The sequence below is a fragment of the Phoenix dactylifera genome, chromosome 1 (genome assembly GCF_051530095.1).
Source record: "Phoenix dactylifera cultivar Ajwa chromosome 1, Ajwa_hap1_PhDact_Kaust_v1.1, whole genome shotgun sequence".
In the NCBI taxonomy this organism is placed as follows: domain Eukaryota; kingdom Viridiplantae; phylum Streptophyta; class Magnoliopsida; order Arecales; family Arecaceae; genus Phoenix; species Phoenix dactylifera.
The window spans coordinates 60,285,976-60,301,198 of record NC_143190.1 but is presented as its reverse complement, the minus strand read 5'-3'; the positions used below and the strand labels follow the sequence as shown (position 1 = coordinate 60,301,198).

Sequence of the window (15,223 nt, the reverse complement as noted above, 5' to 3'; positions counted from 1 at the left end):
TATTTATTTAGTTAGGAGATATATTGCTAACAATCCAAAGAAGTATTTGCTTTTGTTAGTAATATATAATTAATTAAATTTTTTTTATTACAATTGTGGCATATTAGATTTTAATTGCAATAATTGTTTTTGCTAGCACATCATTAATAATAAATTATTCTAAAGAGGTAATAATTTGGTTAACCTCCAAGAGGTTTATTATACCTCCATTTGGACTCCTCAAGGAGTAATTTCCAGATCCCATTCAAACGAGAAATTCGGAAATTGGTTGATACATAATCATTAATCTATTGAATTGACCTATTAGATCTTAATCAATTATTTTAATAAAGGAATAAATCTTTTAATTCATTGAATTGACTTATTAGATCTCAATCAATTATTCTAATAAAGAAATAAATCTTTTAATTCATTGAATTGACATCTTAATTACATAATTGATTTGCTACAAAATTAGTAATTAATTATTCTAATAAGAAAATAAATCAATTCTAATATATATAATTTATTGAATTGATAAATTAGATTTCAATTACAATAATTGTTTTGCTAGAATTAAATTTAGTAATCAATCGTTACTAATTCGGAAAGGTCAAACGAAAAATTCAAAAATTAGTTAATTCGTTTAAATTTGCATTTAGGTTATTTTAAATATTGAATTTGTGTGATTTCTAGTGATTATATCCACTAACTAATAGTGTCTAAGAAAAGCTTGTCAAAAAGGCATACGTGCCTAAGAAAGGCTGGTACTTAAGTGAGCCTAGTGCTCCACCACCGATCTGGAGCTGATCTAGCTATTAGTTTTTTGAATATATCAATTAGACATCCAAAGTTCAATATAAATATTAGTGCAACCTTTTGACATAGATTTTTTGCCTTCAATCAGGTTTCTGTCACTATTCTGTAACCCTGATCCTATGGCCTCAAACACTAGTGACCATCTTAGTGCCAAACCTGAAAAATTTGATGGCCATAACTTTAGGAGGTGGCAGAATCAAATGCGGTTCTGGCTCACCACATTAGGGTTAATCTCAGCCATAGGTGAAAGTACGACCGAAGTTGATAATGGGTCCAACCCAACTACCTCTTCCAACACTGAACATTCTGCCTCCACTAGCACACCCTCTAGGACACCTGATGAGATAGATTATCATTGTATCCATAGAATTCTAGGTGCTCTTTCTGAGAGGCTGTATGATATCTATTACACAGCCAAGAGTGCCAAAGAACTCTGGGACACCCTAGATAGCAAATATGGTCTTGATGATGCTGGGGTAAAGAGGTTCAAGGCCTCCAATTTCAATAAGTTTAGGATGGTGGACTCAAAGCCTATGAATGACCAAATTCATGAATTTGAAACCCTGATCCACCAGCTTAGGGCTAATGGAACCAATTTGGATGAATCATTCCAGGTAGCCTGTCTGATAGATAAACTACCTACTTCCTGGTCTGATTTTGCCAAGACCCTGAGCCATACCCAAGGAGTTCTCACCCTAACCCAAGTCTTAAACTCCATTAGGATTGAAGAGCAGCATAGGCTCAGAAATAATACCTCTACTGGACCCAAAAATAATGCATATAATGTAGAAGCTCCTCCTAAGAAAAATCAGAACCGACCCTTCCGTAAGAATTTCAAGAAGAAACCCTACAACCCTAGAAACCCTAACCACCACTACAATGGGAAGCCTATTCAATCCCAGGAGCAGAAGAAGAAAAAAGAGGAAGGTGGTGCTCGTTTCTGTTATGTGTGTGGTCGGACCAACCATTTGTCTCCCCAGTGCTTCTATAAGAAAACTGCACCTCTTCAATCTAAGAAGAAGGGTCCACACACATCCAGTGCTCAAGTCAACATGGTGACTTCCGGCGCTGGCTCCTCTGAGACAGCTTTCAGGTCTGTTTCCTTCACTCCTGAAGTTAACATGACTTTACAAGCACTTGATTGGTGGATTGATACCGGAGCTGGTATTCATATTTGTTCGGATCGCTCCTGGTTTTCTTCTTACCAGATCTCAAGTGGAGGAGCTGTGATCATGGCAAACAGCTCGGAGGCGCGTGTGTTAGGAGTAGGACGTGTGGACTTAAAGCTTACATCTGGAAAAGTCCTGTCCCTGCACGGCGTCCAACATGTTCCAGTTGTTAGGAGAAATCTCATTAGTGGTTCCTTGCTTGTCCAGCAAGGCTTTCGTCTTGTTTTTGAGTCCAATAAGGTTGTAATTTCTCATGGTGTAATGTTTATTGGAAAAGGATTCCTTAGTGAAGGATTGTTCAAGTTGAATGTAATAGCTCCTTTAATAAATGAAAATCATTTGATTATGAATATAGAACCCCCTTCTATTTGGCATGGTAGATTAGGTCATGTAAATTATAATTCAATTAAGCAACTTATGAACCTAAATCTAATACCAAAAAGTGATCTTAAGAACCATGAGAAATGTCAAATTTGTGTAGAAGCTAAACTCCCTAGGAAGCCTTTTAAATCCGTTAATAGGGATTCAGATCTATTAGAGTTGATCCATAGTGATGTTTGTGACTCTGGTAGAACTTCTAGAGGAGGTAACAAATATTTTGTGACCTTCATAGATGATCTATCCAAATTCTGTTATATCTATCTAATTAAAACCAAGGATGAGGTGCTCAGCAAATTTAAAATATTTAAGATCGAAGCTGAGAACCAACAAGAAAAGAAAATTAAAATTCTGAGATCAGATCGGGGAGGTGAATATACATCCAATGATATAACTCAATTTTGTGAAGATCATGGAATCATTCATGAAGTGACTGCACCCTATTCTCCCCAATCAAATGGAGTAGCAGAAAGGAAGAATAGGACTTTAATGGATATGGTGAACTCCATGCTTATAAGCTCAGGAGTGCCAGAAAATTTGTGGGGGGAAGCTCTTGTTTCAGCCTGTTATATCCTTAATAGGATTCCCTCTAAAAATAATGATCTAACACTATATGAAGTTTGGAAACATAGAAAACCTAATCTTAGCTATTTGAAAGTGTGGGGGTGCTTGGCAAAAGTTAAAATACCTGATTTTAAGAGAAAGAAAATAGGGCCTAAAACAGTGGATGCCATATTCATAGGTTATGCAGCCAATAGTAATGCCAATAGATTTCTGGTGATAAGTTCAGAAGTAAATGATATTAGTAACAACACTATCATAGAAGCTAGAGATGCAACATATTTTGAAGACACCTTTCCACTTAAGACTAGAGTAGATAGCGGTATAGCTAGTAGCTCTAGTAGAATAAGGACAAAAGAAATAGAAGTAGAAGCAGAACCTAGGAGGAGTAAAAGATCCAGGATAGAGAAAACATTTGGAGATGATTTTTATACCTTCCTAATAGAAGACTCTCCAACTACCTTTGAGGACGCAATGAAATCTTTGGATTCACCTTTTTGGAGAGAAGCTGTGGACAATGAGATGCAATCAATTATCCAAAACCATACTTGGGAATTGACTGATCTTCCTCCTGGTTGTAAAACAATAGGATGCAAATGGATCTTTAAGAAGAAACTTAGGCCTGATGGCTCTGTAGATAAATTTAAGGCTAGATTAGTTGCCAAGGGCTTTACTCAGAGACCTGGGGTAGATTTCTTTGATGTTTATGCACCTGTAGCTAGGATAACTACTATTAGGGTCCTTATAGCATTAGCCTCCATTCATAGATTAGTGATTCATCAGATGGATGTTAAGACAGCTTTTCTAAATGGAGACTTAAATGAAGAAATTTATATGGACCAACCAGAGGGATTTAAAACCCCAGGCCAAGAAAATAAAGTTTGCAGACTAGTCAGATCTCTTTATGGTCTTAAACAAGCACCCAAGCAATGGCACTTGAAATTTGATGAAACCATAATGACATTTGGATTTGAAATCAATAGCACAGACGAATGTGTATATCATAAGAGAGTTGGACACAAATTTGTGATCTTGTGCCTTTATGTAGATGATATACTGATCTTTGGGACAGATCTTCAGATAATTGATGAAGTAAAACAATTTTTAAGTCATAAGTTTGATATGAAAGACTTGGGACAAGCTGACTTAATTTTAAATACCAAAATAATTAGAAGTGCAAATGGAATTGAGTTATCCCAAAGTCATTATGTTGACAAGATACTCAATAAATTTAATTATTCGGATTGTCAGCCTGTCTCTACTCCATTTGATCCCTCTACTCATCTTAAGAAGAACTTAGGAACTCCTGTCCTTCAAAGCCTATATGCTCAAATCATAGGCTCACTAGGATTCCTAACAAACTACACCAGGCCAGACATAGCATATGCTGTAAATAGACTTAGTAGATATACTATTAATCCAAATAGAGATCACTGGACAGCATTAGAGAGAATTCTTAGGTATCTTAAGGGTACCAAGTCCTATAGTTTGCACTTTAGTGGGTTTCCTGCTGTTCTAGAAGGCTATAGTGATGCCAACTGGATCAGCGATACCTTAGATGTTAAATCCACCACAGGATACGTCTTTCTCCTAGGAGGTGCTGCTGTGTCTTGGAAATCCACCAAACAAACCTTAATATCTAGGAGTACCATGGAGTCTGAACTGATAGCTTTAGACACTACTAGTACTGAGGCTGAGTGGCTCAGAGATCTACTAATAGACCTTCCTGTAGATGAGTCACCTTTACCACCTGTCTCCTTACATTGTGACTGTAAATCTGCAATAGATAAGTGCAACCAAGAAAATGCCAATGTAAAAATGAACAGGCACTTAAAAGTGCGTCATAAATCATTAAGATATAAATTGAAAAATAATGTTGTTGCCTTAAATTTTGTTAAATCAGAAAATAACTTGGCTGATCAGCTTACTAAAGGCTTGTCTAGAACAGTAGTTCTAGAGTCGTCGAGGGGGATGGGGCTTAGCCCATAAAGATAGATCACCACGGTGGGAACCCAACCTTAAAAGGTTCAATGGGTAGAAACAAACCGGAGTGTGACTAAGAGGAGCACTATTTCATATTTTCCTCATCCCTATGGCGCTAGTGCTCATAAAAGCAAGCGGTAGGATGAGTTCGTTTGTATAACTCTTAATGAGTCCGAGACCCAAGAGGCAGGAGCTTCCTTGCTAGCTTCCTTATTAGGACTCACCTATATGTGCAGTCGTGAGGCCGCGATTATGGAAAATGGGCGATTCCCTAAAAAGCACATGATAGATATCTGCGCATGGCCATAACAGCGCAACCCGCTTAGAACCCAGATCGGGCTATATTATGTGTGTTGTTGATTTAATCTGAGCCATGGACCGAGGTTCAAGGTTAAGACCACCTTGGCTCCACAGATGTAATCAATTGTCACTAAGTGAAGGTTCAAACCGAAAGGTACCTACACCTATTACATAATATAAGATATCCAGCATTTTATTTTGATTTTAAAATTATTTAAGTTTTTTTTTTTGTGGGGGATTGTTGAAAAAAAAAAAACTTAAATGCGCACGCGGCCAAAATCTCGGGCCGCGTGCGCGTTTGAGAAAAGGTAATGCCCAGCGGGCGTTACGCATTTGAAAACGGACGCGTTTGAAAACGCATCCGCAAATGACCAAACGGCCCCTGTAAAAACCCCTATTTAAACCCCTTGATTTCATCTCTTTGGAAGCACGAAAAATTTCAGAAAAATAGTGGAAAAATTCTGGAAAAATTCTTCTCCCTCTTAGCCACTTCCAAATTTTATTTTACATTTTTTTTAATTCAGTTTATTTAGTTCTTTTTATTCCGTTTTTTGCTGGATCTGCAAGTCCGATCGGGTTCGCTTTGACTTCTTCCGAGACGTGCTGAAGAAGAGGTTGTAGGGTCGTCGTATCTCCGAGAAGGATTGCCGGGTGACCCGTACGTGGGGGCAAATACTTCTTTGGGATAGCGTCTACGCGCTTCGACCTGCTTTCAATCAGGCTACTTTCTTCTACCTTTATTTTTAATTTAATATTAGTAGATTGGTAGGATTTGAAATTCTATGATATAAACTTATTAAATGCATAGATTTACTTTGTGCTAGAATAGATTTATTTTGTATTAAAATAGAATTATTTGGATGCCGAATGATATGCATGTATATTATTTCCTTTAAGATTTTTTTATTAATTGAATTTATAGATTTATTTATTTAGTTAGGAGATATATTGCTAACACTACATTCAAAGAGCAAAAGGAGGTGGTTGAGCAGATTAAAAGAGACATTAAGAGCTCCACCAACTCTTGAAGAGTGAAGCAATCTTGACAAAGAAGAAAAGAGCCTTATCAAAGCGATAACTATACTCTAAACTCTTCTTTATAGCTCATAATTATTATATTTGCTTATCTAGGAGTTTCAACTATTTTCTTCTTAATCAATTTGTAAGGTTTGTTGGTGAGCCCGTAAAACCAACGGTGTAGGTTTGTTGGTGAATCCGTAAAACCAACACTGAAGGTTTGTTGGTGAGCCCGTAAAACCAACATAGATTTTTGATGATCTCGAAAAATCAAAGTGTAAAGATTTTTGGATTGTGAGCCCGAAAAACAATCCAACTGTAATCCGCGAAATTATAGTGAATTCCCAAGGGGTCGCTTGGGGAGTGGACGTAGGTGCTTAGGAGAGCACCGAACCACTATACTTCTTGTGTATTTGCATTGTGTATTATTCTAACTTCACTACAATCACTCACTCATCAATTAACTCAATTAAGAAATTAAAAATTTAGAAGAACCAATTCACCCCTCCTCTTGGCTTGTCGCCTTGGGCAACATGTGTGCCCGCAGGGAGCTAGAGGTCTATGTCCCCACCCCGGGGTCTAGTCCTCTTTCTCACTTACTCTTCGCTGATGATTGTCTTCTTTTGGCCAGGGCACGGGTTTCTAATGCACGGGTCCTTCGTAGGGTGGTAGCGGATTATTGCGCGGCGTCAGGTCAGAGAGTTAACTTCCAAAAGTTAGCTGTTCTCTTCAGCCCGAGCATGGAGAGCAAGGTCATATAGGAGATTCGAGGGATTCTGCAAATACCTGGGCAGGAGGAGACATTGAACTACCTGAAAGTTTCCATCACAAGCCGCAGACTACGGATGGCAGAGTGCTCCAGCTGGTGCAGCGGGTAGAGAGCAGGTTGAAGGGATGGAGAGCGGCTTCCCTGTCTATGATGGGGAGACTGACCTTGATCAGATCGGTGTTGGGGTCCATGCCAGTATACCTCATGGCCAACACCGTGGTTCCGAAGACGACCTTTCTGAGAGTTGAGCGACTGTTGCGATGCTTCCTGTGGGGGTCACACGGCGGAGGCCGCGGGGTGCATTTGGTAGCCTGGGAGCATGTCTGCCAGCCTACCAGTGAGGGCGGTCTCGAGATCCAGTCCCTATTGGAGCGGCGCGAGGTTTTCATTGCTCGGCATGCAACTCGATTTCTGCTAGAGCCACACGGGCTGTGGAGTCAGGTGATGGCAGCCAGATATGGCCGCGACGGCTCAGAGGTGGCATGGAGTGGGCGGCGAGTCTCTTTCATGTGGTGTGTGATTGGGAGGTACTTGCCGATGGTGTCAGCAAACACCAGGTGGCTGATTGACGATGGACGGAGTATTGATGTGACTGCGGACCCATGGGTGGATACCGTCCCACTAAGGTGCTGGCCGACCATGATCGATGCTGAGGCAGTGGAGGGGTTGTGGGTCTTCGATCGTCTTGCCCCAGGAGAGTCAGCGTGGGATGACGTCAGGCAGTTGTTCGGAGGACACCTAACTGAGAGGATCCGATCCCTTCCGGTGCCAGGCTGTGGGGGGCCTGATGTCAGGGTTTGGGGCACCTCTTATCGGTCCAGTGTCAGACTGGGAGACCTCGCCGGTGTTATCCAGCTGGAGCATGAGCCGGGGTAGGACTGGACTTGGATCTGGAGGTCGGAGCTTCACCCGAGGGCAGCACTCTTCCTATGGAAGGTGGCGTGGGACTGCCTTCCGACGAGAGCAGTGCTGAGTAGGCGAGGCTGGGGGATCCTAGCGGAGTGCAGGACTTGCAGTGTTGAGGAGTCGATCGACCACGTGCTCTTCCAGTGTACGTGGACGAGGTCAGCATGGTTGTGGGCAGGGTTCCCGCAGGAGGTCTGGTGTGGGAGGCTTCAGTTTTTACAGATAATGCAGTAGTGGTTGGCCCACCCTCGGACATGTCAGAAGGTTATTAGAGCGACCTGCACAGCACATCAGATCTGGCTAGCAAGGAACGCCCACACCTTCGGTGAGCGTAGGGTGTCACCAAGGTTTGTAGCGGAGTTCGCGCGAGTACAAGCATTGGAGATAAGACCTTCTTCAGATGGACCTCTGATAGCTGGGGACATCTGGGGTTCCCTCTCTGCTCCGGCAACTCCTCAGATGGTGTTCTTTACCTGAAAACCCCTACCCCCGAGTTTTCTCAAGGTCAACTTCGACGGATCGGTTCCGGATGGAGGCGCGCGAGGTGGTGCGGATTTTGTGATACAGAACCCGCACTCCAGAGTGGTGGCAGCAAGTGGCTGTCAGTTATTCGGCACGTCGGTTTCCGGGGCAGAGCTACGAGCTACCTGGGCGGGTCTTCGATATGCGAGGCACGTATTGCAGAATGGCTCCATTGTCTTGGAGGGCGACTCGGCCACAGTTATCAGTTGGATCCAGAAGGGGCTCAGGGGTGAGGGCACAAACCACCTCTTGGTTCGGGATATAGGGATGATGTGTGGAGTTGGGGTGGCCGTCCAGGCGAAACATGTATTCAGAGAAGCTAATGGGGCAGCCGATTGGGTGGCTGCCTTTGCGGCTCATCATTCAGGGTACACCCTTTGGGTGGGGGAGGGGGAGCTACCACTGGCTCTCCGTGGGTTAGTATTTTTTTGACTTTATTGGGTGCATTCGTACACATATTGTATGAAAATCCATTTTCAGCAAAAAAAAAAGAGATTTGAATAGTTTATCTTGATTATTACTTTGTGGTGCAGGCTGGGAGAGCTGCGCTCAAAAACCTTCTATCCACTGGAAAATTGAGTGTGATATTCAGGTTTTGAATATTGCCCTTGGTGCATTATTCTGATAGCATTGTCTTATGTTGAAATCTCATTCTTGTCTCTTTTTTTTATCACTCAACCCTACTCTGGAAATATACTTTATGGTTTTTGACATACTAAAACTAGATCACATGCTTAATTATTTATATAATTACAACTCTATAAACTAGTAAAACAGGTTGATTTGTCGATTATACATAAATTCTATTCTTTTTTTTTTTGGTACAGCAGCGGCTTACATCCGACGGGTATGATTGCGGTCAATAAGATCAGAAAACAAAAAAGCTATATAGAGGCTCCAGCACCAACTCGTAGTCCACCCAAATGAATCTTTCTAAATGATAAACAACAAAGGAGGCAACCCAGCTTGCAGCATTGTTTACCTCCCGATAATCGTGACCAAGTGGGAGTTACACTCCCCCAGTAGGTGGCGGATCATGAAGCAGCGGCCGCTCCCCAGGCATGCATCCTCGCCCTTGGATCCATAGTCAAGTCCTCTTCCAAGAGTATGCACTCTGCGCCCAGCCCCCTTTGCGCGTAGGTCACCCCCTCCCATGCAGTACGGAGCTCAACGCACACCACTGACATGTCAAAGATCCGTCATCCCCCTGCTGCCACCAGTCTGGTGTCATGGTCTCTGATGACAAATTCCATACCTCCGCAGCTCCCTCTCTCACTCACAGTGCTATCGAAGTTCACTTTGAGGAAGCCAGGGGTTGAGGGCACCCAGGAGACAAGGATGGACATGGACGCTATAGTAGCAGAATGAGTGCCCCCAGATTTTTCTAGCTAACCCAGTAGGCGCAGGCTCCGGAATGCCGAGAAACTCCACAGCATGCAATAGGGCTCGGTCCGCCACTACCCTCGGGTGAGAGCCACCGTCCTCGAAGATCCGGACATTCCTATCCATCCAACAGTGGTAAGCAAGTTAGGCAGCCCATGTATCCCCCTCTTCATGGTCGGGGCTCCTCACAGAGCCCCCCAAGAAGCCCATAAAGTCCTCGATAGACGACCATCCTCACCAATAGTTGGGGTGGGCCGAGGCACACTCTCAAATCCGACCAGCACGCGGACACTCGAAGTGGGCGTGGTAGATAGACTCCTCCACCCCTAGGCAAGCCACGCAGACTGAGGTGATCCTCACTCTCCGTCTGACCAACACGCCTCTAGTGGGCAGACACCCCCACACCACTTTCCAAAGAAACAAAGCAATGCGGGGGTGGATATGCATCCTCCAGATCCATCTGCAATCTAGCTGTCGCACCGGGGGCCTCCCCAGCAACCCAGACACATCACGAGCTCGCACCACAAATCTTCCAGTCAGGCTCCAGACCCTCCTGTCCGCTGTCACTCGTGCAGGTATTGGTACAGAGAGGACTTACTCCGCAAGCGGCTCCCCAAACATCAATCTGACAAGGTCCTCGTCCCACCTCCGCTCCCCTGGAACGAAAAGATCACATGCTCCCTTGTGAGTGGTTGTTTTCCATTCATCCTGAGCTTCCATCATGAGAACACTCTCGTTAGAATTTAGTGAGGAAAAATTTGAGGAGAATGGATAATGAGATTGTGCAGCCTCCACTAATTTTTACAATCCAATCCTATTGGAAGGTTGATCTGCATAGTAACGTTCACACATATAGTATGCCAGTTTTTCGGTACATTCGTGATCCAATTTCTAAACTTAAGTTGGCACGTATAGTACCATCTTGAGTTTGAGGGGATGTTAGAATAATTTTAAGAATTACGTAACAACCTGCACCACTCATAATATTTTTTTTTATCAGCATAATTCTATATCAACCTATATTAGTTTCCTTTGGTAGCATAATCTTGTTAAAGTGATTTTAGGAATCACACGACAATCTGTATTACCTATAATATTTGCCATCGTTAGTGAGATCCTATATCAACCTATATTATTTTCTATGTATGGAGTCTATACACGATTATATATAATTCTTCATATATACCGAATATAATGCAATAGAGAAATAAAATTACTTTTCTCATTTTATTTATTTATTTATTTTTATTTTTCTATTCTCCAAATATTTCAACAGAAAACTGACCTGCATAGCAACGTTCACACGTTTAGTGCTTTGCAACCAACCCAATCGGCAAGATTGGGATGAGAAGAAAGGTTCAAATTCCCGGCCCTGGCAAAGCAAATGCATAAAATATGAGTCCAACAAACTCACTTTCCCCCGCCAAAGTCAGCATTCTCCAGCTTTTTGAAAACTCGTATATACATAGTAGGTCTCGTTAGGTGCAGCAGAAACACTTAGTTCTCCCAACTACCAGAAATAAAACTCCCAACATCCGTTGATAACTAATAATTAATTTCTCCTACCAAAGCCTCTTGTCTCTCATTTATGTTCTCCCTCTCACCACCAACGACGAATCTCTAACGTTCGAAAATGCGATGCGCCAAAGCTCTCGGCATCCTTTCGAAAGTCTTGCTGTACCTATCGCTTGCTTTCTACCTCGCGTACCGAGTCCATGCGCTGCCTCTCTCCACGAGTGGAAGATGGGTCGTGGACTCGGCCTCGGGGCAGCGAGTGAAGCTCCACTGCGTCAACTGGGCCGCGCACATGCCGGCGGTGCTCGCCGAGGGACTCGACCGGCAGCCCCTCGATGGCATCGCCGCCGGCATCGCGGGACTGGGATTTAACTGCGTCCGGCTCACCTGGGCCACCCACCTCTTCACCAAGGAGAGCTACGAGAACCTCACCGTCTCCGAGTCGCTGAGCTCGCTGGGCCTTGGAGATGCCTTCGACGGGGTTCGGAGGAACAACGGCTGGATGGTGGGGATCACGGTACGAGAGGCGTTCGATGCGGTGGTCAAGGCGATTGGGGAGGCGGGGCTGATGGTGGTGCTGGACAACCACGTCAGCCGGCCGCAGTGGTGCTGCGGGGACGACGACGGCAACGGCTTCTTTGGGGATACGTACTTCGATCCGGAGGAGTGGCTCCGGGGTTTGGAGTTCGTCGCCACGCGATATAGATCGGACAACCCCCAGGTCAGGATTTTTATTTTTTTATTTTTTGTTCTTCTTTAGGACCACTCTTTCTAGAATTGTGCTCTAAATTGCTCTAAAGTGTAGAACTCGATGAGTTTGGTCCACCACGGAAGGAGGCTGAGATTTTATCCTTTTGTGCAAAATTACTGCTCTTTTATGGAGCTTTTTCTATTAGGCTAAGGATAAAACATAATATGGTCGTCTGACTTCAGAATCTTACATAATATTCTTAATTATCGAGCGTTAAACATGCAACATTATTAAGGTCTACTTCTTATTTTCATGATTATTTTATATTTAATTCATGATTTATACGTAACATACGCGAAATCATGTGTAAAGCAGATATAACTATGCAATATAATAATATAATTATGTACAAAAAAAAAAGAATGACCCACTATTAATTTGTTCACGGATATTCACCAACTAAAGTGAACTTTCCTGCCCATAACACGCAATTTGTAGCTGGATCCAAGCTTTTACTAGACTAGACCAACGGTAGCTGTGCTTCTCCCCGTGATCAACCTAATTGGGCTCGTTACGCGGCAGGTCGTCGGCATGAGCATGCGCAATGAACTCCGTGGACCGAACCAGAGTGAGCCGGCCTGGTACCGCAACATAGCTCGTGGTGCCCAAAAGATCCACGGCACGAATCCTGACGTGCTCATCATAGCCTCTGGCCTAAGCTACGACACGGATTTAAGCTTCTTGAGAAAACGGCCTCTAGGGTCCGACTTCGATAGCAAGCTAGTACTGGAGGCACATTGGTACGCGTTCAGCGGCGGGCAGCGCCTGGTGTGGGCCGACCAGCCTCCGAACCGGGTTTGCTCGGAGATGGTCCGGCGGTTCGACGAGCAAGCCGGGTTTGTGATCCGCAATGAGAATGGAACATCGCTGCCATTGTTCGTGAGCGAGTTTGGAGTGGACCAGAGGGGCACGAACCGGGCCGACAACCGGTTCTTGAGCTGCTTCCTCGGCTACGCTGCCGAGAGGGATCTGGACTGGGCCTTATGGGCCTTGCAGGGGAGCTACTATCTGAGGAATGGGATCCCTGGGTTTAACGAAACATATGGAGTCCTGGATGCCAATTGGGATCGGCCCAAGAATCCAAGGTTCCGAGAGAAGTTTAGACTCATCCAAGACACATTACAAGGTATGACAGTTTACTTCTTCCATTGTCTGTTTCTCCTTCATCAGATAAATATCCAACTAAATACTTGAATCCAGATCCTAGATCGTCTGTCGCGGCATACCAGATCATCTACCATCCACATAGTGGGCAATGCGTCTCGGTGGACGACAGCAGTAATGTTGTTTTGAGCGATTGCAAGAAGAGGAAGCGATGGAGCTACAACGGCAACAGGACTGCAGTCTGGTTAATGGGCTCAGAACAATGCTTGAGGGTGGAAGGGGAGGGACTGCCGGTGTTGCTGTCGGCCGAATGCGATGATAACCGGAGCGTCTGGGGGCCGGTTTCGAGCTCATGGTTTCAAATCAGTGGCATGGATGCACAAGGAAGGCATCTGTGCTTGGAGAGGAATTCATCTAATTCCAATTCTATCTTCACCAAGAAGTGTCTTTGTTTGGATAATTTGGGTTGTTCTAAGAACCCTCAAACCCAATGGTTTCATTTTATTCCTTCAAATGTTGAATGATATCGTCATTTTGGCCATGAAAGTAGAACGTGCTTGGCCACTTCATTTTTCCTGCGGAGTAGCAAATGCAGCATGACTTCATGCAGAGCCTTTGGTGCGTGATAAATGCTTTAAAAATTTATACAAAAATTAAAATACGTTGCCAAGTCATCATTGATGTAACCGTGCCCATTACAATACAAAAAAAAAAAAAAAAAATCATTCTAATAGTTTACTACAATAAATAGAAAAAAAATGACATATATGGATTCAGAAACTTGGACTATCATTAGGATACAATGTGGTTGCCTATCATAACTTTTGATCGCCATTGTGCTATACATAGGAGAGGGTATCAAACTTAGGGGTGGCAAAATATGACCCGACCCGCCAACCTGACCCGTGTTCGACCCGCCATAAACAGGTTTGGGTTTGGCCTAAACGGGTTCGGGTCGTAAACAGGTTGACCCGTTTAACCTGTTTATTAATTAGGTCGGATACGGGTTTTAGATATCTGACATGTTTAACCGTTTAACCCGTTTATAATTTTAGGTTTTTTTTTTTCAATTTTGTTTGCTTGTTTGCTTGCTGGGAGCCTGGCAGGGTGGGACGATCAGCCCTACCACGGTTAGGGGTGGCAAAATATGACCCGACCCGCCAACCTGACCCGTGTTCGACCCGCCATAAACAGGTTTGGGTTTGGCCTAAACGGGTTTGGGTCGTAAACATGTTGACCCGTTTAACCTGTTTATTAATTGGGTCGGATACGGATTTTAGATATCTGACCTGTTTAACCGTTTAACCCGTTTATAATTTTAGTTTTTTTTTTTCAATTTTGTTTGCTTGCTTGCTTGCTGGGAGCCTGGCAGGGTGGGACGACCAGCCCGACCACAGTCCACAAAGTCACAGGCTGGGAGATGGAGACAAACGGGCAGCCCTTAGAAAAATCCTTTACCCAATCCCCTCACGGCTCACCCTCACTCCCACAACCCTTCTCCCCCTCCCTCCCTCCCTCCCTCCTTCCCATTCTCAAAAATCCAAGAGCATCAAGGATGAAGAGGTAAGAGTTCCTTTCCTTTTTGTCTTTCCTTTAACCCTTTTTTTGTTCCTGTTTGCTGGAGGGCCCGAAGCTCCATCTCCATGGCGGAAGATCTCCACCACCTCCGAGCCCCACCTCCGCCGCAAGCAGTGGAAGATCTTCTCCTCCTTAGTCGACGATCACCCCCGCCACCCCCTGCCGTCCCATCACCATCCTCGGCCCCGACGACCCCCGCGACGCCCCCGGACGCTGCCGACCTGAAATCGAGCGGCGGCAAGGGCTAGGGTTAGGGTTTCGGGCCCTCCCCTCTCTCCATTCTCCTTCTTCGGCGATGAGAAGGTACGATTTCTTCGTCTTCTTCCATGGGGTGTGGGGGTTTGCGGAAAGATGGGATCGTGGGAGGAAGATAGTAGGGCCGGCTGCGACTGCGAGTGAAATTTTGAATAGGTGGTTCTCCACCACAGAGGGATTTGATATTTGGGAGGAAGAGATTAGGGCGCCATTAGGGCTGGCTGTGAGCCTGTG

At 44.1% G+C, this 15,223-nt stretch overlaps 1 protein-coding gene across 1 annotated transcript; it reads left to right on the top strand.

Annotated features, from left to right (window-relative positions):
- The first annotated feature begins 11,356 nt into the window (after nucleotides 1-11,356).
- On the top strand, nucleotides 11,357-13,725 carry LOC103722247 (glycosyl hydrolase 5 family protein-like). Its single transcript, XM_017846443.5, has 3 exons — nucleotides 11,357-12,022; nucleotides 12,575-13,178; nucleotides 13,253-13,725. Exons 1-3 carry the CDS (start codon nucleotides 11,420-11,422, stop codon nucleotides 13,678-13,680), a joined length of 1,635 nt encoding a protein of 544 aa, XP_017701932.2. The 5' UTR covers nucleotides 11,357-11,419; the 3' UTR covers nucleotides 13,681-13,725.
- The last annotated feature ends 1,498 nt before the right edge of the window (nucleotides 13,726-15,223 follow it).